Below are 24,177 nucleotides of genomic sequence, written 5' to 3'. Positions count from 1 at the left end.
CTTCCAGGGCCATACAGGGAAATGTAAAGTTGGTAAGTGAGAGAGAAGCCATATTGTTTGCAAAGGTTAGCTTTTTACTTCTTTGCAGATTTATGCCCTGTGGCTTCTATGCCCAGCACTTGTCTCGAGGTATCTTTACCACCTGGAGGAATTATGATACTCGGTAAATTCGATATGAGGCATGAATTCTATTTAAGGGTTGTAATTAGGAAGGAAGAAGAAAAGCTATAGATGTAGCATATGAAGGAAACATGGGGGGATTGATTATTTTTTTGACATATCCTCTTGTATAGTACCTTAAGTACGTATAGGTTTTAAACTACTAACTAATTTGCACACACATATTAACATAATAGGAATACAGTGACATAAACAAAGCAAATCTATATTTACCATCCATCTCCAGTGAAGCCAAGAAAACCATTTAGGCACCCTAGGCATTTGTGAAAATTTATCTATGATATGATGGATATTGTCCAACTGTACTTGAACCATCAGACAAATTAAAGCAGCCCATTTCTGGGATCTGTTCACATCCCATATGTTCTTTTAACCATAGATAGTCTATAGTCATGAGATTTTGGAGTGCTACAACTTGCGCCCCTCCCAACTCCTGGTTGAGTTCCAACAGTACAGATCCGGTCAAATTCGTTGTCTCACTGTATGCACATGCCAGCCTAGACATCTCCCTCCTCATTCTTATGGCAAGTCCAGGAGACGGTGGGCTGGATGCAGCCACAACCGCAGCATCGTCCGGATCCCTGTGGAGGCTTTTTGATGATCATCCCCCGGCACAAGTCCTCCAGAGAGTGCTGATGCCGGAAGCTCCTCCTCATATTGTATCTTAGTTCACTTTCTGGGTATCCAAGCTTGGCCTTGATCTTCTGCATAGAAACAAACAGACCCTTTGCCCACACTTTGACATGCCCTCTATACCACTGTTCAGAACTCATTGGAGGTCAGCACACAGTAATTGCTTTTTTTTTTTTTAATTAAGAGAAAGGAATATTATCAGAAAAGAGTACCTCCATAGCTGATCATCTGACACCCTTTAAGTGATCAACATTAAGGATATTTAAAGCATGCGTTGATCTTTGATTTACCAATAGTTTTATCCTGTTAAGGAGTAATCTCCCTTTTCTTTCTTTCTTTTTTTTTTTTTTTCAATTTTTAATCTACCCTTACATGAAGAATACTATGTTTACTATGCTCTCCCCTATATCAGGTCCCCCCTAACAACCACATTACGGTTACTGTCCATCAGCGTAGCAAAATGTTGTAGAGTCACTACTTGTCCTCTCTGTGTTGTGCAGCCCACCCTCCCCTTTCTCCCTTCCCCCCATGCATGCTAATCTTAATACCCCCCTTCTTCTTCCCCCCCCTTATTCCTCCCTGCCCACCCATCCTCCTCAGTTCCTTTCCCTTTGGTACCTGTTAGTCCATTTTTGGGTTCTGTAATTCCACTGCTGTTTTGTTCCTTCAGTTTTTCCTTTGTTCCTATACTCCTCAGATGAGTGAAATCATTTGGTATTTCTCTTTCTCCGCTTGGCTTATTTCACTGAGCATAATACTCTCCAGCTCCATCCATGTTGCTGCAAATGGTTGGATTTTTCCACTTCTTATGGCTGAGTAGTATTCCATTGTGTATATGTACCACATCTTCTTTATCCATTCATCTACCGATGGACATTTAGGCTGCTTCCAATTTCTGGCTATTGTAAATAGTGCTGCAATAAACATAGTGCATCTGTCTTTCTCAAACTTGATTGCTGCATTCTTAGGGTAAATTCCTAGGAGTGGAATTCCTGGGTCAAATGGTAGGTCTGTTTTGAGCATTTTGATGCACCTCCATACTGCTTTCCACAATGGTTGAACTAATTTACATTCCCACCAGCAGTGTAGGAGGGTTCCCCTTTCTCCACAGCCTCGCCAACATTTGTTGTTGTTTGTCTTTTGGATGGCAGCTATCCTTACTGGTGTGAGGTGATACCTCATTGTAGTTTTAATTTGCATTTCTCTGATAATTAGCGATGTGAAGCATCTCTTCATGTGTCTGTTGGCCATCTGTATTTCTTTTTTGGAGAACTGTCTGTTCAGTTCCTCTGCCCATTTCTTAATTGGGTTATTTGTTTTTTGTTTGTTGAGGCGTGTGAGCTCTTTACATATTCTGGACGTCAAGCCTTTATCGGATGTGTCATTTTCAAATATATTCTCCCATACTGTAGGGTTCCTTTTTGTTCTATTGATGGTGTCTTTCGCTGTACAGAAGCTTTTCATCTTAATGTAGTCCCACTTGTACATTTTTGCTGTTGTTTTCCTTTTCCGGGGAGATATGCTCAAGAAGAGATCACTCATGTTTATGTCTAAGAGGTTTTTGCCTATGTTTTTTTCCAAGAGTTTAATGGTTTCATGACTTACATTCAGGTCTTTGATCCATTTTGAGTTTACCTTTGTATATGGGGTTAGACAATGGTCCAGTTTCATTCTCCTACATGTAGCTGTCCAGTTTTGCCAACACCATCTGTTGCAGAGACTGTCATTTTGCCATTGTATGTCCATGGCTCCTTTATCAAATATTAATTGACCATATATGTTTGGGTTAATTTCTGGGGTCTCTAATCTGTTCCACTGGTCTGTGGCTCTGTTCTTGTGCCAGTACCAAATTGTCTTGATTACTATGGCTTTGTAGTAGAGCTTGAAGTTGGGGATTGAGATCCCCCCTACTTTATTCTTCTTTTTCAGGATTGCTTTGGCTATTCGGGGTCTTTGGTGTTTCCATATGAATTTTTGAATTATTTTTTCCAAGTCATTGAAGAATGTTGCTGGAAATTTGAGAGGGATTGCATCAAATCTATATATTGCTTTGGACAGGATGGCCATTTTGATGATATTAATTCTTCCTAGCCATGAGCATGGGATGAGTGTCCATTTATTAGTGTCCCCTTTAATTTTTCTTAAGAGTGACTTGTAGTTTTCAGAGTATAAGTCTTTCACTTCTTTGGTTAGGTTTATTCCTAGGTATTTTATATTTTTGATGCAATGGTGAATGGGATTGTTTTCCTGATTTCTCTTTCTATTGATTCGTTTTTAGTGTATAGGAAAGCTACAGATTTCTGTGTGTTAATTTTGTATCCTGCAACTTTGCTGTATTCTGATATCAGTTCTAGTAGTTTTGGAGTGGAGTCTTTAGGGTTTTTTTATGTACAGTATCATATCATCTGCAAATAGTGACAGTTTAACTTCTTCTTTACCAATCTGGATTCCTTGTATTTCTTTGTTTTGTCTGATTGCCGTGGCTAGGACCTCCAGTACTATGTTAAATAACAGTGGGGAAAGTGGGCATCCCTGTCTGGTTTCCGATATCAGAGAAAATGCTTTCAGCTTCTCGCTGTTCAGTATAATGCTGGCTGTGGGTTTATCATATATGGCCTTTATTATGTTGAGGTACTTGCCCTCTATTCCCATTTTGCTGAGAGTTTTTATCATGAATGGATGTTGAATTTTGTCAAATGGTTTTTCAACATCTATGGAGATGATCATGTGGTTTTTGTCTTTCTTTTTGTTTGATGTGGTGGATGGTGTTGATGGATTTTCGAATGTTGTACCATCCTTGCATCCCTGGGATGAACCCCACTTGGTCATGGTGTATGTTCCTTTTGATATACTGTTGAATTCTGTTTGCTAATATTTTATTGAGTATTTTTGCATCTACATTCATCAGGGATATTGGTCTATAATTTTCTTTTTTGGTGGGGTCTTTGCCTGGTTTTGGTATTAGGGTGATGTTGGCCTCAAAGAATGAGTTTGGGAGTATTCCCTCTTCTTCTATTTTGTGGAACACTTTAAGGAGAATGGGTATTATGTCTTCTCTGTGTGTCTGATAAAATTCCGAGGTAAATCCGTCCGGCCCCGGGGTTTTGTTCTTGGGTAGTTTTTTGATTACTGTTTCAATTTTTTTGCTTGTAATTGGTTTGTTTAACTTTTGTGTTTCTTCCTTGGTCAGTCTTGGGAGGTTGTATTTTTCTAGGAAGTTGTCCATTTCTTCTAGGTTTTCCAGCTTGTTGGCATGTAGGTTTTCATAGTAGTCTTTAATAATTCTTTGTATTTCTGTGGAGTCTGTCGTGATTTTTCCATTCTCATTTCTGATTATGTTGATTTGTGTTGACTCTGTTTTTCTCTTAATAAGTTGGGCTAGAGGCTTATCTATTTTGTTTATTTTCTCAAAGAACCAGCTCTTGGTTTCGTTGATTTTTGCTATTGTTTTATTCTTCTCAATTTTGTTTATTTCTTCTCTGGTCCTTGTTATGTCCCTCCTTCTGCTGACTTTAGGCCTCATTTGTTCTTCTTTTTCCAGTTTCGATAATTGTGATGTTAGACTATTCATTTGGGATTGTTCTTCCTTCTTCAAGTGTGCCTGGATTGCTATATCCTTTCCTCTTAAGAATGCTTTCGCTGCATCCCACAGAAGTTGGGGCTCTGTGTTGTTGTTGTCATTTGTTTCTATATATTCCTTGATCTCTATTTTGGTTTGTTCATTGATCCATTGATTATTTACTAGCATGTTGGTAAGCCTCCATGTGTTTGTGAGCCTTTTTGTTTTCTTTGTAGAATTTATTTCTACGTTCATACCTTTGTGATCTGAAAAACTGGTTAGTAGAATTTTAATATTTTGGAATTTACTGAGGCTCTTTTTGTGAGCTAGTATGTGGTCTATTCTGGAGAATGTTCCATGTGCACTTGAGAAGAATGTATATCCTGTTGCTTTTGGATGTAGAGTTCTATAGATGTCTATTAGGTCCATCTGTTCTAGTGTGTTGTTCAGTGCCTGTGTGTCTTTACTTATTTTCTGCCTGGTGGATCTATCCTTTGGGGTGAGTGGTGTGTTGAAGTCTCCTACAATGAATGCATTGCAGTCTATTTCCCTCTTTAGTTCTGTTAGTATTTGCTTCACATATGCTGGTGCTCCTGTATTGGGTGCATATATATTTAGAATGGTTATATCCTCTTGTTGTACTGAGCCCATTATCATTATGTAGTATCCTTCTTTATCTCTTGTTACTTTCTTTGTTTTGAAGTCTATGTTGTCTGATATTAGTACTGCAACCCCTGCTTTCTTCTCACTGTTGTTTGCCTGACATATGTTTTTCCATCCCTTGACTTTTAGTCTATGCTTATGTTTGGGTTTAAGGTGAGTTTCTTGTAAGCAGCATATAGATGGGTCTTGCTTTTTTATCCATTCTATTACTCTTTGTCTATTAATTGGTGCATTGAGTCCATTTACATTTAGGGTGACTATTGAGAGATATGTACTTATTGCCATTGCAGGCTTTAGATTTGTGGTTACCAAAGGTTCCAGCTTAGCTTCCTTAGTATCTTACTGCCTAACTTAGCTCACTTATTGAGCTGTTATATACACTGTCTGGAGATTCTTTTCTTCTCTCCCTTCTTATTCCTCCTCCTCCATTCTTCATATGTTGTGTGTTTTGTTCTGTGCTCTTTTTAGGGGTGCTCCCATCTAGAGCAGTCCCTGTAGGATGCCCTGTGGAGGTGGTTTGTGGGAAACAAATTCCCTCAGCTTTTGCTTGTCTGGGAATTGTTTAATCCTGCCATCATATTTAAATGATAGTCGTGCTGGATACAGTATCCTTGGTTCAAGGCCCTTCTGTTTCATTGCATTCAGTATATCATGCCATTCTCTTCTGGCCTGTAGGGTTTCTGTCGAGAAGTCTGATGTTAGCCTGATGGATTTTCCTTTATAGGTGACCTTTTTCTCTCTAGCTTCCTTTAAAACTCTTTCCTTGTCCTTGATCCTTGCCATTTTAATTACTATGTGTCTTGGTGTTGTCCTCCTTGGATCCTTTCTGTTGGGAGTTCTGTGTAATTCCATGGTCTGTTCGATTATTTCCTCCCCCAGTTTGGGGAAGCTTTCAGCAATTATTTCTTCAAAGAGACTTTCTATACCTTTTCCTCTTTCTTCTTCTTCTGGTATCCCTATAATACGAATATTATTCCTTTTGTATTTGTCACATATTTCTCTTAGTGTTGTTTCATTCCTGGAGATCCTTTTATCTCTCTCTGTGTCAGCTTCTATACGTTCCTGTTCTCTGGCTTCTATTCCTTCAATGGCCTCTTGCATCTTATCCATTCTGCTTATAAATCCTTCCAGGGATTGTTTCACTTCTGTGATCTCCTTCCTGACATCTGTGATCTCCTTCCGGACTTCATCCCACTGCTCTTGCATTTTTCTCTGCATCTCATCCCACTGCTCTTGCATTTTTCTCTGCATCTCATCCCATTGCTCTTGCATTTTTCTCTGCATCTCTGTCAGTATGTTCATGATTTTTATTTTGAATTCTTTTTCATGAGGACTAGTTAGGTCTGTCTCCCTCTCAGGTGTTGTCTCTGTGATCTTTGTCTGCCTGTAGTTTTGCCTTTTCATGGTGATAGAGATAGTTTGCAGAGCTGGTACAAGTGACCGCTGGAAGAGCTTCCCTTCTTGTTGGTTTGTAGCCTTTTCCTGGGAGAATAGCGACCTCTAGTGGCTTGTGCTGGGCAGCTGTGCGCAGAGAGGGCTTCTGTTTCCTGCCCAGTTGCTTTGGGGTTTATCTCCGCTGTTACTGTGGGCTTGGCCTGGCTGGGGCTGTTCCTCCAAAATGGTGGAGCCCCATTGGAGCGGGAGAGGCCGGGGGGCTATTTATCTCTGTAAGGGGCCTCTATGCTCCCTGCTGCCCAGGGGTTTAGAGTGCCCAGAGATCCCCAGATTCCCTTCCTCTGGTCTAAGTGACCTGTCCTGCCCCTTTAAGACTTCCAAAAAGCACTCTCCAAACCAAAACAACAACAGCAACAATGAGAGAGGGAACAGAAAGAAAAAAAAAGGAAAAAACACGCTTTTTTTTTTTTTTTTTTGTCCTCAGGTCCCAGTCCCAGGCACCCACTCACTGGTCCTGCTGCCCTGTCTCCCTAGCACCAGAGTCCCTGTCCTTTCAAGGCTTCCAAAAAGCACCCACCCACTGGTCCCACAGGGAAGAAATGCTCGATATTTTTTGTCCTCAGGCGCTGGTCCCAGGCACCCGCTCACCAGTCCCACTGCCCTGCCTCCCTAGCACATGGGTCCCTGTCCCTTTAAGGCTTCCAAAAATCACTTGCCAAAAAGAGAGAAAAAAAGGGGAAAAACGCGCGATTTCCTCTGTCCTCAGGTGCCGGTCTCAGGCACCTGCCCCCCGGTCCCGCAGGGAAAAACGTGGGATATTCTTTGTCCTCAGGCGCCGGTCCCAGGCACCCGCTCACCACTCCTGCCGCCCTGCCTCCCTAGCACCGGGGTCCCTGTCCCTTTTAGGCTTCCAAAAAGCACTCGCAAAAAAGAGAAAAAGAAAGGGGAAAAACGCGCGATTTCCTCCGTCCTCAGGCACCGGTCTCAGGCATCCGCCCGCCGGTCCCGCAGGGAGAAACGTGGGATATTCTTTGTCCTCAGGCGCCGGTCCCAGGCACTTGCTCACCGGTCCCACCACCCTGCCTCTCTAGCAACGGGGGCCCGTCCTTTTAGGCTTCCAAAAAGCACTCGCCAAAAAAAAACCGCTCCAGTTTTTTCCACCCACCGGGAGCTGGGGGGAGGGGTGCTCGGGTCCCGCAGGGCCGGAGTTTGTATCTTACCCCCTTCGCAAGGCGCTGGGTTCTTGCAGGTGTGGATGTGGTCTGGATGTTGTCCTGTGTCCTGTGGTCTCTATTTTAGGAAGATTTTTCTTTGTTATATTTTCATAGCTCTATGTGTTTTTTGGAGGAGATTTCCACTGCTCTACTCACACCGCCATCCTGGCTCCGCCTCCTCCTTCAATATAGTTTTATATTTTATTTCCCTCATTATGAGTGAAGTCAAGTATCTTTAAGCTGATAAGAAGCATTTTTATTTCTTTTTCTGTGAAGTATATGTTTAGTTTTCTATAGGGTTTTTATTTTCTTATTTTTAGCTGTTCTATATATTAGGAATATTAATATTTTGTTTGTAATAGAAGATGCATATATTTTCCCAGTCATTTATCTTTTGATTTTGCTTATGAATCTTTTACCCTGCAGAACACTTTTTTTTATGTAAGTAAATTCAGCTATCTTTCCCTTATTGCTTCTGGTCTTTAAGCTATAGTTAAGAAAGATTTCTCTATTTCAAAGTTAGAGAGGAATTCACCTATATTTCCTTTCAGTACTTGTAGGTTTTCATATTTTATGTATATAAATTTTTGATCCATTTGTAATTTATTCTGGTGTATAGTATGCAAAAGAGATAAAATTTTATTGTTTTATCACATGGCTATCCAGTTATCCAAGACAACCCATTAAAAGACCAGCTTTTCCGCATTGATTTGCGATTCTCCCTTTGTTCATTTGGTCATCTCATTTAATCTTAACAAATTAGGTAGGATCATCTCCAATTATATTGACAAGAAAATCCAATCCCAGTTACTTGCCTGAGGTCCCATAGCTAATCAGTGGTAGGGATGGCAGTTAAAGCTAGGTCACCTTGACCCTGGAAATGGGGCTTTATATATATCACTATACTGTATTTTTTTATTACTTTTTTCTTCAGTCTACTCTATAAACAGATATGGCATTCATCACCATTCCAGTGTTTCATGTAAGGTAGCCGCAGCTCCAGGAAGACCCTTGCCTTTCTTGGAAACCCAGATTGTGAAAAGAATGGCCAGTACTCATGTCAGATGTCCCACATCCATGGTTTCTGTCAGGTCCCTGGTGTCCAGCAGAGAGTTTGTTTTGGTGGATGGTATAATGGCAAGTGGAGCTGTCAGTCATTAATTGAGTAAGGCTGAAATGAGCAAGCAAATGGACAGAATGGCAGAAGTATTTAATACTTGGTTGATGCTCTGTTTATCCAACCCTTTGGACAGTATGGCTTATCTGATATTGCTTCAGTTACTTTAAATTCTACAGTTACAAATAAATTCGAACATTTTAGTGATATAAAAGATTAAAGGTTTATTTCTGACTCTAGTAAACTCCAATTGGTGATGGGGAATGGAAGTATTCTTTGTCATTCAGGGACCCAGACTTATGGGGGAGGCTCTGTAATTTTATTAACAGTTTTTTAAACTATAGTTCACATATATAATTCACTCATTTAATATGTAGAATTCAGTGGGTTTTGGTACACTGAGTTATTAATTTTTTAAAATGTAAATATGAAATGCAAAATTTGGGGTTTTTTAAAACTATTTTAAATTCAGTAGCATTAATCACATTTACACTCTTTTACAACCATCACCACTACATAGTTCTAAGACTTTATCCTCACCCCAAACAGAAAGTCTGTACCCATAAATAAATAACTCCCACAGTCACCTCTTCCCCAGCTCCAGGTAATCTCTATTCTACTTTCTGTATATATAAGTTTGCTTGGTCTAGATATCTCACATAAGTGGAATGATAACAATACTTTACATTGGTGTCTGATGTATTGCACTTAGCACAATGTTTTCAATGTTCATTCATTTTGTAGCAAGTATCAGAAATTATTTCCATTTTATGGTTGAATAATATTCCACTGAATGTATATACCTCATTTTTTTTGTATCCATCTATTGATGAACATTCAGATTGTTTCCACCTTCTGGCTATTGTGAATAATGTTGTAATGGACATTGGCATACAAGCATCTATTTGAATACCTGCTTTCAGTTTTTTGGGTATATAACAAGAGGTAGAACTACTGAATTATATGGTAATTCTATGTTTAGCTTTTTGAGGAATTATCAAACTATTTTTCTTGACAGCTGTAAAATTTTAGATTCCCAGCTGCAATGTACAAGGATTCTAAGTCCTCCGCATACTCATCAACACTTGTTATTTTCTGTTTTTCTTGTTCTTTAAAAAAGCCATCTAATAAGCCATCCTGGTGGGTTTGAATTGCTATTCATTGTGGTTTTGATTAGCATTTTCCTAATTACTAATTATGTTGAGCATCTTTTCATATGCCTGCTGGCCATTTGTATATCTTCTTTGGAGAAATGTCTATTCAACTCTTTTTCCATTTCTTAATTGGGTTATCTTTGTTCTTGAGTTTTAGGAGATCTTTATATATTTTGGATACCAAAACCTTATAAGATACATGATTTGCAAATATTTAATCCCATTCTGTAGACTTCATTTTCATTCCAATACTGTCCTTTGATATATAAAAGTTTTTATTTTCAATAAAATCCAATATATCTATTTCCTTTTGTTGTTTGTGTTTTTGGTGTCATCTTTCAAAATCCATTACAAAATCCAAGGTAATGAAGATTTATTCCTGATTTCTTCTGAGTTTTATGGTTTTAATTCTTATATTTAGGATATTTATTCATTTTGGCTTCATACTTTTATCTGTAGAAATCTAGTTATCCCAGCCCCATTTGTGAGACTGTTCTTTTGTCACTTGATGAAGTTGCATCCCTTGCCAAAATTAATTGGTTATAGGTGTATGTGGGTTTATTCCTGGAGTCTGAATTATATTCCATTGGTCTGTATATCCAATATACTGGTACCAGACTTATTTGATAAGTGTAGCTTCACAGTAAGTTTTTAATTAGGGAAGTGTGAGCCCTCAATTTTTTCTTCTTTTTTAGATTTTTTGCTATTTGGGGCCTTTTGCAATTCCCTGTAAATGATTGTGTGGAATCTATATACCACTTTCAGTAGCATTGACATTTTAGCAATATTGTCTTCCAATACATGAACACAGGATGTCTTTCAATTTATTTAGGTCATACATAATTTCTTTCAGAGTTTTGTAGTTTTCAGTATGCAAGCCTCTCGCCTCATTGGTTAATATTTTCTCCAGGTATTTTTTTCATTTTAGACGCTATGAAATGTAGTTGGTTTTTAATTTCCTTTGTGGATTGTTTCTTCCTGATATATAGAAACACAACTGATTCTTGTGTATTGGCCTTGAAACTTTATGTTTCCTTTGTATTCTTTTATGTATTACTGTGCTAGAGTTGCTATAACAAATACTATGGATTGGGTAACTTAGGTAACAGAAATATATTTTCTTATAGTCCTTGAGGTTAGAATTCTGAGATCAAGGTGTAGACAGGTTTGGTTTCTTCTGAGGCTTCTCTCCTTGAGTGGCAGATTCTGCTTGTATTCACATGGTTGTTTCTTTATGCATGTGTGTGCCTATTGTCTCTCTTTATATCTTAATCTCTTCTTTTAATAAGGACATCAGTCACACTGGATTAGCACCCACCCTAACTATACCATCTTAAATTATTTCTTTCAAGGCCCTTATCTCCAAAATACAGCCACCTTCTGGGGTACCAGAAGTTAGGGCCTCAAACATATGAATTTTAGTGTGAGACACATTTCAGCCCATAACAATTTACTAGCTCTAGTAGGTTTTAGATGAATAGTTAGGATTTTCTCTGTGTAGAATCCTGTCATTTCCAAAAATAAACTCACTTTTTCATTTCCAATTTGCATGCATGTTATTTCTCTTCCTTCTTTGACTAATAGCTCTGGCTAGGACTTCCAGTACAAGGTTGAATTTCAGTGGTAAAAGTGGCCATCCGTTTCTTGTTCTTGATCATAGGAGAAAAGGGATTATTTACCATGGAGTATGATGTTAGCTGAGGGTTTTTCATGTGTGTCTTTTATCATGTTGAGGATGTTCCCCTTTATTCCTAGTTTTCTGATAACTTTTATCATGAAACAGTGTTGGATTTTGTCAAATGCCTCTGTGGCAATTAAGATTATCATTTATTTTATTTTTCCTCCATTCTCATATTAATAAGCTGTATGAACATTGATTTTCTTATGTTAAATCACACTTCTATCCCTGTGGTAAATTCCACTTGGTGTGTAATCATTTTAATATACCATATAGTGTATTTTTGAGGATTTTTGCATGAATATTCATGTGGTGTGTAATTTCCTTTTCCTGTGATGTGTTTTTAATCTTACATTTTATCAGGTTATTGCTCTCCTCATAAAATGAGTTAAGAAGTGTTCCCGTTTCTTTAATTGTTTGGAGGATTTTGAGAAAGATTAGTGTCAATTTAAATACTTGGTAAAACTCACAATCTGATCTTGTACTTTTCATTGACAGGTTTCAATTACTGATTTGATTTTGTGTACTTGTTATAGATCTGCTAATATTATCTATTTCTTCTTCAATCAGCTTCATTTGTGGATTTCTAGGAATATATCCATTTCATCTAGATTATCTAATTTGTTGGTGCATAATTGTTTACAATATTCTTTTATAATTCCTTTTTATTTCTGTAATGTTGGTAATATTCTCTCTACTTCCATTTCTGACTTAATAATTTTCATATTCTCTTATTTTCTTTATCAATATAGCTAAAGGAGTGTCAATTTTGTTGATATGTTCAGATAATTGAATTTTAGTTTCATTGATTCTATTGTTTTTCTCCTCTCTGTTTTACTTATCTCCACTCTAATCTTTATTATTCCCTTCTTCCTGCTAGAGTTGAGTTTAGTTTGCTCTTCTTTCCTAGTTACTCAAGTTACAAAGTTAGATTGTTGACTTGAGATCTCTTTTTTTCTTTTTAATTTACACATGTACTGGTAATAGATTTCCATCTGAGCACTATTGCCTTTGCTCTAGCTCATAAATTTTGGTATGTTGTATTTTTATTTTCATTGATCTCTTGAGTAATTTCTGGTTTCCTTTGTGATTTTTTTCTGTGACCCACTGATTGTTTAAGTGAGTAGTATTTAATTTCCACGTACTTGTATATTCTGAACTTTTCCTTCTGTTACTGACTTATAACTTCATTCTCTATGGTCAGAAGAGGCACTTTGTATGATTTCAACATTTTTAAACCAATTGATACTTGTTTTATAACCTATGATCAATCCTGAAGAATGTTTCATGTGTAATTGAAAAGACTGTGTATTATTCATTTGTTCGGTGTAGTGCTCTATGTCAATTAAGTCTAGTTGGTTTATAGCATTGTTAAAGCCAGATTTATCATTATTGTTCTTCTCTCTAGATATTCAATCTATTATTGAAAGTGGGGCTTTGAAGCCTCTAACTATTTTTGTAGAACTGCTATGAAGCACTTAAATTCTGTCAATGCTTTCTTTGTAGATTTTGTGGCTCTCTTGTTTGGTGCATATATTTTCATAATTGATACATATTCTTAATGTATGGACCATTTATCAACATAAAATATCTTGACTGTTTTAGAATTTTTCATTTAAAGTCTATTTTGTCTGACATCAATATACACACCTCAGGTCTCTTTTTGGTACTGTTTGTATGGAATATGTTTTCTATCCTTTCACTTACAATCTATTTGTGTCTTTAGATCTAAAGTGCATCTCATAGATAGGTGGATCATGTTTTTTTAATCCAGTGTACCAATCTCTATATTTGTAAAGTTTAATCCATTGACATAAGATGTATACAGATAAGAGAGTACTTTTGTCATGTTGTTGTTTTATGAATGTCTTGTAACAGTTTTTGTCCCTCATTTTCTACATCATTGCTTGTTTTTCTGTTGATTTATTTCAGTGAGAGATTTTAATGCCCTTATAATTTATTTTGTGTGTATTTTTAGATATTTTATTTGTGATTATCATGCAGATTCCCATGTGTGTTCTAAATTTTAACAGTGCAGTTTGAATTGATATCAATTTAACTTCAATACCATACAAACATTATACTCCTATACAGCTTTGTCTCACCTCTATTTCTGTTAATGTTGTCATATTTGTTGTTATCTTAATCATTGTGTGTCCAATAGCATAGATTTTTATTATTATTTATTTTACTTTTAAATCACATAGGAAATAAAAGGTTGAGATACAAACAAAATATGCAAAAATGCTGCATTCTACATATGTCCATGTATTTATCTTAACCAGAGATATTTGTTTCTTTGTATGGCTTTCAGTTATTATCCAGTGTCCTTTCTTTTTAGCCTGAAGAAGTCCCTTTAGCATTTCTTGTAGTATAGGCCCAGTAGTATCAAAACCTCAGCTTTTGTTTATCTATGAATGTTTTGATTTCTCCCTTATCTTTAGAGGATATTTTTGCTGGATATAGAATTCTTTCAGCCTCCAGATCTTCTGAAGAAAAACTGACTTAATTTTACTGAAGACCCATTGTACTTGACAAGCTGTTTCTCTCTTGCTACTTCAAGATTTTCTGTTTGTCTTTGGCTATCCACATTTGGTTATGACACAATATATATCTCTGAATTTTTCCTTCTTGGAAGTTCATTGGTTATTGTGGAATGTTTATTTGCCAAATTTAGGAAACTTTCAGGCATTATAACTTCAAATATTCTTTCTGTTCCTTTATATTTCTATTTTCCTTTTGAGATTCCCATAATGTGTATGTTAGTCCACTTGAGGGTCTTTTAGGTTTTCTTTACATTCTTCATTCTTTTTTATTTCTACCTATCAGACTTGATAGGTTCACCTGTCTTACTTTCAGGTGTGCTCATCTTTCTTCTGCTTGCTCAGATCTGCTGTTGAATTCTACTAGTGAAATTTTAATCTCAATTATTTTATTTTTTAACTCCAATATTTCTCCTTCATTTTGTTCTACATTTTTATTTGATATTTCCATTGTTCATACACTTAAACTTTTATTTCCCTTAATTCTTTGTCTGTATATTTTTTCTTTAAACATATTTAAGATAGTACAAATATATTTTAGATATTGGGCTATTTTACAAGTTGAAAGTTTGTTACATCCCTGTGTCAAGCATGTCTGTTGTAACCATTTTCTAATAACATTTGCTCACTTCATGTCTATGTGTCACATTTTGGTAATTCTCACAATATTTAAAGCATTTTCATTGTTGTATTTGTTACGGTTATCTGTGACAAGTGAACTTTAATGTTAGTATTGTAATTGTTTGGTCGTTCTGCAAACTTTTCTCATATTAAGATGCAAAATTAATTGATAGATTTGTGTGTTCTGACTACTCTGCTGACTAGTCATGTCCAAGTCTCTCTCCCTCTCCTCTGACCCCTATTCCTTGAAATACAATGATATTGAAATTAGGCCAATTATTAACCCTACATGTCCACTAAGTATTCAAGTGAAAAGAAGAGCCAACTGTCTCACTTTAAATTAGAAGCTAGAAATTATTTAGTGAAGAAGGCATGCTGAAAGCTGAGATAGGCTGATGGCTAGGCCTTTTCAGCCAAATTGTTAGCCAAATAGTAAATGCAAAGGAAAAGTTCTTGAAATAAATTAAAAGTGCTACTCTAGTGAACATACAAATGGTAAGAAAACAAAACATCCTTATTACGGAAGGGAGAAAGTTTTATTGGCCTGGATAGAAGATGAAAACAGCCACAATATTCCTTAGGCAAAAGCCTAATCTAGAGCAAGGACCCAACTCTCTTCAATCTGTGAAGGCTGATAGAGGTAAGGAAGATGCAGAAGAAAAGTGTGAAGCCAGCAGAGGCTGGTCTACAGAATTTAAGGAAAGAAGCCATCTCCATTGAAACACAAGATAAAGCAGCAAATGCTGATGTACAACAAAGCCTAGATAACACCACATCTATTTACACCATGTTTTAGTGAATAGTTTTTAAACTTTTTCTCAGAAAAAAAGAAGATTCCTTTCAAAATATGACTGCTCACTGACAATGTACCTGGTCACCCAAAAGCTCTGATGGAGATGTATAACAGGATGTATGTTGTTTCATTGCCTTCTAACATAGCATCCATTCTTCAGCCCATAGATCAAAGGAAAATTTTGATTTTTAACTCTAGTTAAGAAATACATTTCATAAAATTAATCTGCCATACTTAGTGATTTTTATCATGGATTTGGACAAAGTAAGTTGAAATTGTTTTGTAAATTGAAACTTTATGGAAAGGATTCACCATTCTTGATTCCATTAAGAACAGTTGTGATTCATGAAAGAAGTCAAAATATCAAAGTTAATACGAATTTGGAAAAAGTGAATAAAAATCTCATGGATGAATTTCAGGGGTTAAAGACTTTTGTGAAGAAAGCAACTGCAGATGTGGAAGAAACAGCAAAAGAACTAGAATTAGAAGTAGAATCTGAAGATGTCACTGAGTTACTGAAATCTCATGATCAAACTTTAATGGATGAGGAGTTACTTCCTATGGATGAGCAAAGAATGTGGTTTATTAAGATAGAATCTATTTCCAGTGAAGATACTGTGAATAGTTGAAATGACAGAAGAAAATACAGAATATTACATAAATTTAGTTGATAAGGCAGGGAAGGTTTTGAGAGGATTGCCTTGAATTTTTTAAGAAGTTCTACTGTGGGTAAAATGATATCAAACAGTACCACATGCTACATAGAAATTGTGAAAGGAAGAATTATTCACTGCAGCAAACATCATTGCTGTCTCATTTTAAGAAATTGTCACAGCCACCACAACCTTCAGTAACCACCACCTTGATCAGTCAGCAGCCATCAACAGCAAGACAAGACCCTCCATCAGTAAAAAGATAACAATTCACTGGAAACTCAGATGATGACTAGCAATTTTAGCAATAACATATTTTAATTAAAGTATATATATTGTGTTTTTCTATGTATAATGCTATTGAATACCTAATAGATTCCAGTATAATGTAAACATAACTTTTATATGCAATGGGAAACAAGAATATATCATTTGACTCACTTTATTGCTGTATCTGCTTTGTTTATGGTGGTCTAGAACTAAAATCACAATATCGCTGAGGTACATCTGTACTCTTTAATCTTTGTCTAGTAATTCCAGTGTCTGGACCTCCTCAGAAGTAGTCTCTGTCAGTTTTATGTGTTCCTTTAAATGGGTTATGCATTTCTGTTTCTTTGTATGCCTTGTAATTTTTTGTTGTTGAAAACTGGTCATTTTTGTGTTATAATGTTACTCTTTAAATCATATTCTACCCCTTCCCCACATTTAGGTGGGTGTTTTAAACTTTATTTGTTGAAGGCTATAGTAGTCCATTTATTAGGTGTTTTTTTCCAAATTATTTTTGCAAGGACTGTATCCCTTGCCATATGTTGTCGCTGAAGTCTGTATTAATTTAGATCATATTCTGCTAATATTTTGACAGATTTCTATGAATATCAGGATTTAAGAGACCAAATGACTATCACAAAAACAAAAACAAAAGCATGTACCTCTTCCAGTCTTTGCATATTTGCTCTGTGCTAAAGCATTCCTTCAACACTTAGTCAAACTTGCACTTAGCCTTTGGATCAGCACAATGTGAAAGCTTTGGGGTTTGCCAGTCTTTTCTAAGCATGTGTTTTGCCCTGGGCATGCATGTGCCTTTCTAAATCCCTCCATATATATGAGTGCTTTTGAATATCATAATTTCCTAAAGAATCTCACCCAGCTTTTGCTCCCAGGCTTAGGCCGTGTATTATATCTTCGTGCATAATTTATTGTCCCAGGCATCTTTGGTTTTCATTTGCTTTGGAACGTTTTAAAACAAATTTACACCCTTTTCCAATCTGCATTCTGAATTGAGTGAAACGGAGGTGAGTACCTTGTATTTGTCCTTCAGGTAGCCCCCCAGACAAGTTAAAGCAAATATACACAGTAATTGAGTGAATAAGTTTTGCTCAGCTCACTTTGGAACTAGAGATGAAGGTCTCAAACTAGGAGCACAAACTGCTGCCACTTTAAGACTGCCTGCTTTCACTTTAGGACTGGTGCTGCTTTGGGATAAGGGGTACTATGAGAGCAAGTAAAAGGGTCACAAACCTTTCCTACCATTTTCGAATTGCATTTTTCTTGATTCAGTATTTTATTCATTTCTGTAAACCTTTACTGTGTTCTGAAAACATTGATTCTGACAGGTTCTGCTTGCTTCTCTATGATTCTTTGAGGGAATGAAAGTTTGGAACTCCTGCCTCCTCCATTTCCTTGATGTCCACTATCATTTTTAATTAATTTCAACATTTCCTTGGGTGTCCCTATGTATCAGAAAGTCAAAGTATAAAGAAAATTAAGGATATTTTAAATATCAACTAAGCATAAAGGCAGTTTTTTGGGGCCAGGCCTGGGAGAGGCACACATCATTTTATCCATATTCCATTGGCTAGAAATTAGGCACACCATTCCACCTAACTTCAGTAGGGTTAGGGAGTGTTAACTAGTGTTATTCCCAGGAAGAAAGGGCAATAATTTTGGTGAACAACCAGCCAACTTCTGCCACAACTAGCGAATAGCTGATATCCCTTCATAACTACAGTTGTGTCTTTGAGAAAGACCTATGACATATAAGGCAGGAATCTTGTTCCTAGGTTACAATTTTAGAGCTAGAAGAATATTAAGGGGCCACCTATTTTAGGCTCTTCAGATCCTGGGGCTTCTGATACCCAGAAATGAAGATGGGCTGGTCAAAGTTACATGGAGTCAGTACCATAATTGAGACAAGAGCCAGCTGGATCACTCTTCTCTCCTCTGTACCATTGACATCCACAAATTTTTGACTGCTATCAAGAGTAAGAAATAATTTTTTCATCACAACTCCACACGTACTTCTTATATTTTATCATAAAAGTTTTACAAAACAATATTGAGGTAGGTCATGATTACAGCTATTCATCCATTGCAACCAGCTCTCCACATCCTGGCATGTTGAAGACTTGCACTTTCTTTTATTTTTGCAGTTGCTAATGATCAGGTGATATATGTAATCAAAGACTTGTGAGCAAAATGATTTCTGGGAAAACTTTAAAAGGCAGTACACAGTTCACAATATTTTCTTTTCCGTGATGCTCCAATCATGGAAGCACAAAGATAAAGCCTTTGTTACCCTGGGTAACCCATTAAGAATAATGTAAAGCAGAACCCTGGGAAACCTCTGCTAGACAAATGATGTGAGTGAGAAACTTTTTATTGTTTTGAGACACTGAGATTTGGAATTTGCTTTTTGCCATAGCATAACCTAGACTATACTAACTCATATAAATACCAGTTTTAGTGAATGCTATGCACGATACTTGAAATAATTATTTTCTTTTGTCCTGTTTCAATTTTCAGTGCTAGTTGTAACCTAGTAAGTTGATTTCATGAACTTGGTAATGGGTTACAACTTGCAGCTTGTAAAACACTACTCTGTACAATGTCCACTTGTCTCATAGTTGATATTGTCTCCAAATTCCTGTAGAACAATGTTAGTGGCTCCTATCTCTCTGCAGGACTGTGGTTATGGAGAGGGTGGAGATGCATACTGCACAGCCTGCCCTCCCTGCAGATATAAAAGCAGCTGGGGCCACCATGGATGTCAGACTTGCATCACCTGTGCTGTCATAAATCGTGTCCAGAAGGTAACTGTACAGCCAACTCTAATGCTGTCTGTGGAGACTGTCTGCCTAGGTAAGCCCACTGTATGAGACCATGCACTTCTGGGCCTTCTCTAGCCCTTGGAGGTCTCCCTCATCCTTACTTCTCAGAGCCTAGTTGAAGTATTCTGTCCATATCATGATAACTTTAAACTCCCATGAGAAGCATTGTCTTCCCAAGATCCCTCTAAAAAGTACCTAGAGCACAGTCAGCCACAGATGAGTACTTAATTGCTTTTACATCATGCTGACATGCTTAGTCCAGGCCCAAGATTCACGGTAAATCTCACTGTAGACCTAAAAACCAGGAAGCAGTTGGCATCAAAGCAATGCTCCCTTCTCTTATGACAGTAGTTCCTCTTCGTGGCTATATGGTGTGGTGAATGGGGGAAGAGGTGGAGTGTCTTGGACTCTGAGTCAGAATCAGACTAGAAACAGATAACTCATGAGGGGTATGGGTGGGTGCTGAGTTCCATGAGGGCAAGACTATGGTATCAGGAAGGACCAATCCAGGTGCATTCCTTGTTTGATTACCTTACTATCCCTTATTGCTCTGACCACAGATTCTACAAAAAACCACGTATTGGAGGCCTGCAGGACCAAGAGTGCATCCCAAGCACAAAGTGGACCACCACCTCTGAGATTCAGTGTGTGTATCTAGTCCTATTTTTCCCTTTCCTCTCCAGTCCTTTGGGTAGCAACAAGATGTAGTAGAAAAGATTTCACTTACTTCTTCCAGTAGAGTAGATAGGCAAGGGAATCAGATTTGGATCCTGGTTCCACAATGTATACCCCTCTGCAAGTCCTTGAAAATGATTGAACTTCATTTCCCTCTTCTGAAAAATATATATTAGTCATGATATTTATTGTTCTTCATACCTCATGGGATACCTGTCTAGCTCTAATGAAATTATAGGGTTAGAGAGCAATTTATAAATGCTAATATTTGTAAACCTGTGGTGATATGAAGTTTGTAGGAGTCCTTAGTGCTTAGGACTAATAAAAGACTGAATGAAGTACTACAACCTAGTCTGTGCATATGTCACTATCCAATTGTCTGTCTATCATTTTTATGTATTTACCAGCTGTATGCCTATTTACTTATTCTTTTTAATTTATTGTCATATTTTTTAAATCATAAATTCAAATATGCAGAAATACTTAACATGTAGAAAAAGATAAAAATAAAAATGTTCAGTTACAAAACATCCATAATTATTAAATATTAACATTTTACATATTTGCTTCAGATTTTTTTTAAAAGAACAAGAATCCACAGATCTAATGGTATTCCATTTTGGTGCTCTCCCTACCTCCCCAGAAGTAGCCACTGTCATTAAATTGTATGTATCTTATTAGTAGGCTATGCTGCAGTAGCAAATTATCAAGTCCCAGTGACTTAATACTACAAAACTTTATTTTTTGCTATGCAAAGACTACCTCCATCTAGACCATGTGGCTTCCAGCTTGGTGGGACAGGGGAAGAGATAGAAGAGACATACTGGCTCTTAATTACTCCAGTCTACAATTGACACACATTACTTCTACACACAGACCATTGACCAGAAAAATTGTGATTGCCTTACTACAAGGGTGTATGCAAAATGTTGGGAAGAATGTGGATATGAGCATTATGAGCACCATGACTGCACAATATTCTCCACCCAATGTTTTAATATTTGTATTATTTTTAATATATGTATATATTCATAGGTAATTTATGAAATTATTTTATATTTCATATCTTTAGTATAAATGATATCAAACTATATACTCTAATTTTCTTTTCCCCTCTGGATTATTTATATTAATACATGCACATCATTTAAGAGCTTTGTAATAATGTTACCTAATAGGATTATATAATTATTTATTTATCCCATGTCTTATGCTGAATATTTTAGTTCATTTCCATTTTTCTAGGTTACATAATGGGTGTGATGTGGAAAGACCAGAGGATATGTGCATTTCCAAATAATTGTACTAATTTATACTATATGAGAACTATATGTGAGTTTCTTCACTTTGTTCTTTACACTTTTGCCTGCTGTACAAAGAAGCAAACCTAGCTTAGCAGCCTAATTGGGGAAGACCCAAAGAAGAAGGTGATGGCCTGAGGAGGTAACAGTGTGACTACTGACCTCCCCCAACGTTCTTATCTCACAGGTGCCTTCCAGTTGAGTTTAGTTAGGAAGATGTACTCACAGTGCCCCATCAAGAGGTCACACTTCTTGCACTGGTGAGAAGTCTGTTTGGTGGTATTTACCTTGGCCTTCCTGGGCCCTTCTTTCTCTATTGCTAGTGGCTCTTCAACAGACATTGCCAGCGTGGTAAGGGTAGCTGCTTCATATATTACATGAATCAGGAGAAAGGCTCTGATTAGCAGAAGAGAGTAATTTTTTCTGGTGTTGAGAGTTAATGGGCCTTCCCTACAGTGCTGGAAAACCCCAGGGGTGGACTCTTTATGGATGGTATTGATGCCAGGGTTCTTGTTCACGAAGCTGAAGAATGAGCTTCACAAACACTCAAGATAGGAGAGCAAGATACAGGCCTTTATTAAGAAATAAAGTGAGAGAATAAATATCCTGGCTCATGCCAGGAGGGGACAAGAGAGTCCGTGGTTGGCTCATTGTCTAGGGGTTTTATGCATGGTTGAGGATTTTCAGGAATGAGGGTAAAGGGTTAGGAGTGAAGACTTGTTGAGTGGTCCCAGAATGCTCATTCTTGATGAGTAACAGAGGAGATTTTCAGCTCTGATTCTTTCTCAAGATAGCAGTTGTCCTCTGGGAGCATGTAAATTAAGACTGCCTACCCTGCCCCCAAGGTGGGCTGGGTAGATGCCTGTTTGCTGAAGTAAGTTGAGAATCTTAATTCTTAACTTCTTGGGCTGTTTATAGTTGGGCTTGCTTACTAAATTAGTCTTTTTTCCAGGTTTCAGATTACTTTGTTAGGATCAGAGAAGGAAATATAGCACATAGGTATGGCTAAAATAAGCTGGGCAGGGGGATCACAGGAAGATGGTGGCATGAGTAGTTCAGAGGAAATCTCCTCCCCAAAACATATGTATTTATGAAAATACAATAAATACAATTATTCCTGAAAGAGACACCAGTGGGTGCAGTACAACAGCCAGGACACATCTACATCTGTGAGAATACAGCATCACACGAAGGGGGTAAGATACAAGCCACGGCCAGGCAGGACCCAAATGATCCTCCACCCCAAAACCCGGTGGGAAGGAGTCGGAACAGGGAGGGAGTGAAAGCCCAAGACTGCTAAACAACCAGCTATAGAAATCTGCACCCGGAACGCAGACACAAGGTGCATGGGGTGCTGGATATTAGAGAAATGGAAAAGCAAAACCAGTGGGCAGCTCCACGCAACCAGTGCCCCTGAGACAAAAGAAAAGCGAGTGCTTTATTCAAGTCTTAAAGAGACAGGGACCCTATAGCTGGACGAAGTTCTCCGGGCAGCTGGGAATACCGGGGAAATGTAGGTGCCCTAAATGGAGGCAGTGCAGCTGTGAAGACTCACACAGGAATAGGCAACCTGCCAGTTGTTCCTCCAACTGGTGTGGACCCTGACACATGGGCCCAGTAGCAGGAGAGAGGGAGCACACACCAGGGGCCAAAGCACTGGAAGGAACCGAGAGCAGATCCATACACCGCAGGACAGGCTTGGGCTAGTCTGCAGCGGTGCGACTGAACAGCCCGGGCACGGCTCGCATGCACCGGTGGAAGTGAAGCCAGAGCCTGGTAGAAGCCTGTATGGAAAAGCCCTGCGTGCACCGGCAGCAGAGCCAGAGGGAGCAGGCACACTCCCAGGAGCTGACTGGAATCCGAGCCCAATGCACAGCCACCAGGGCCAGAATCAAAAGCCGCTGCTGCCACACATCTGCCCAGCAGGGTCACCACTAACATGGAGGAGTGCACCTGGCCTGCCTGCCACTCCCTGCAAGGATCCGCGTTGCTCTGACAGACACCCGGCCCACAGCATCTTAGGAGATTAACCCGGTGGCTGCTTCAGAAGAGCAGGTAGCCAGCAAGCAGGAAAGGACTTTCTTCTCCCAACTGACACACCCACAACCTGCCTACAGCTACTGCTATTAAGATGAAAAGGCAAAAAAATCTGATCGAGTCCAAGATAATTACACCTGAGAAAGGATCTGCAGAGGCAGAAATAACCAGTCTCCCTGAAAAAGAATTCAAAATGAAAATCATAAACATGGTGACAGAGCTGCAGGAAAATATGCAAGAGCTAAGGGATGAAGTCCAGAGGAAGATTACAGACATCTGGAGGGACATTACAGATGTCCGGAGGGAGATTACAGAAGTGAAACAAACTCTGGAAGGATTTATAAGCAGAAAGGATAAGATGCAAGAGGCCATTGATGGAATAGAAATCAGAGAACAAGAACGCACAGAAGCTGATGCAGAGAGAGAGATAAAAGGATCTCCAGGTATGAAACAATATTAAGAGAAGTGTGTGACCAATCCAAAAGGAACAATATCCTCGTTATAGGGGTACCAGAAGAAGAAGAGAGAAAAAAGGATAGAAAGTGTCTTTGAAGAAATAATTGCTGAGAACTTCCCCAAACTAAGAGGAGGAAATAGGTGCTCAGACTATGGAGGCACACAGAACTCCTGAGAGACGGGATCCAAAGAGGTCAACACCAAGACACATAATAATTAAAATGGTAAAGATAAAGGACAAGGACAGAGTACTAAAGGCTGCCCAAGAGAGTAAAAAGGTCACCTACAAAGGAAAACCCATCCAACTACCATCAGACTTTTCAACAGAAACCTTACAGGCCAGAAGAGATTGGCATGACATATTGAATGCAATGAAACAGAAGGGCATTGAACCAAGG

General features: G+C 38.0%; 1 protein-coding gene across 1 annotated transcript in view; it reads left to right on the top strand.

Annotated features, from left to right (window-relative positions):
* Positions 1 to 21,690, top strand: part of EDA2R (ectodysplasin A2 receptor) — a 53,546-nt gene extending 31,856 nt beyond the window's left edge. The window contains 5 exon segments of the mRNA XM_017651250.3: positions 19,164 to 19,290; positions 19,293 to 19,341; positions 19,871 to 19,956; positions 21,474 to 21,497; positions 21,500 to 21,690. Of these exon segments, the coding sequence (XP_017506739.3) occupies positions 19,164 to 19,290; positions 19,293 to 19,341; positions 19,871 to 19,956; positions 21,474 to 21,497; positions 21,500 to 21,690 (477 nt within the window).
* Positions 21,691 to 24,177: the final 2,487 nt, after the last annotated feature.

Source organism: Manis javanica, chromosome X, assembly GCF_040802235.1.
Source record: "Manis javanica isolate MJ-LG chromosome X, MJ_LKY, whole genome shotgun sequence".
Lineage (NCBI taxonomy): Eukaryota > Metazoa > Chordata > Mammalia > Pholidota > Manidae > Manis > Manis javanica.
This window is presented reverse-complemented; position numbering and strand designations above follow the sequence as displayed.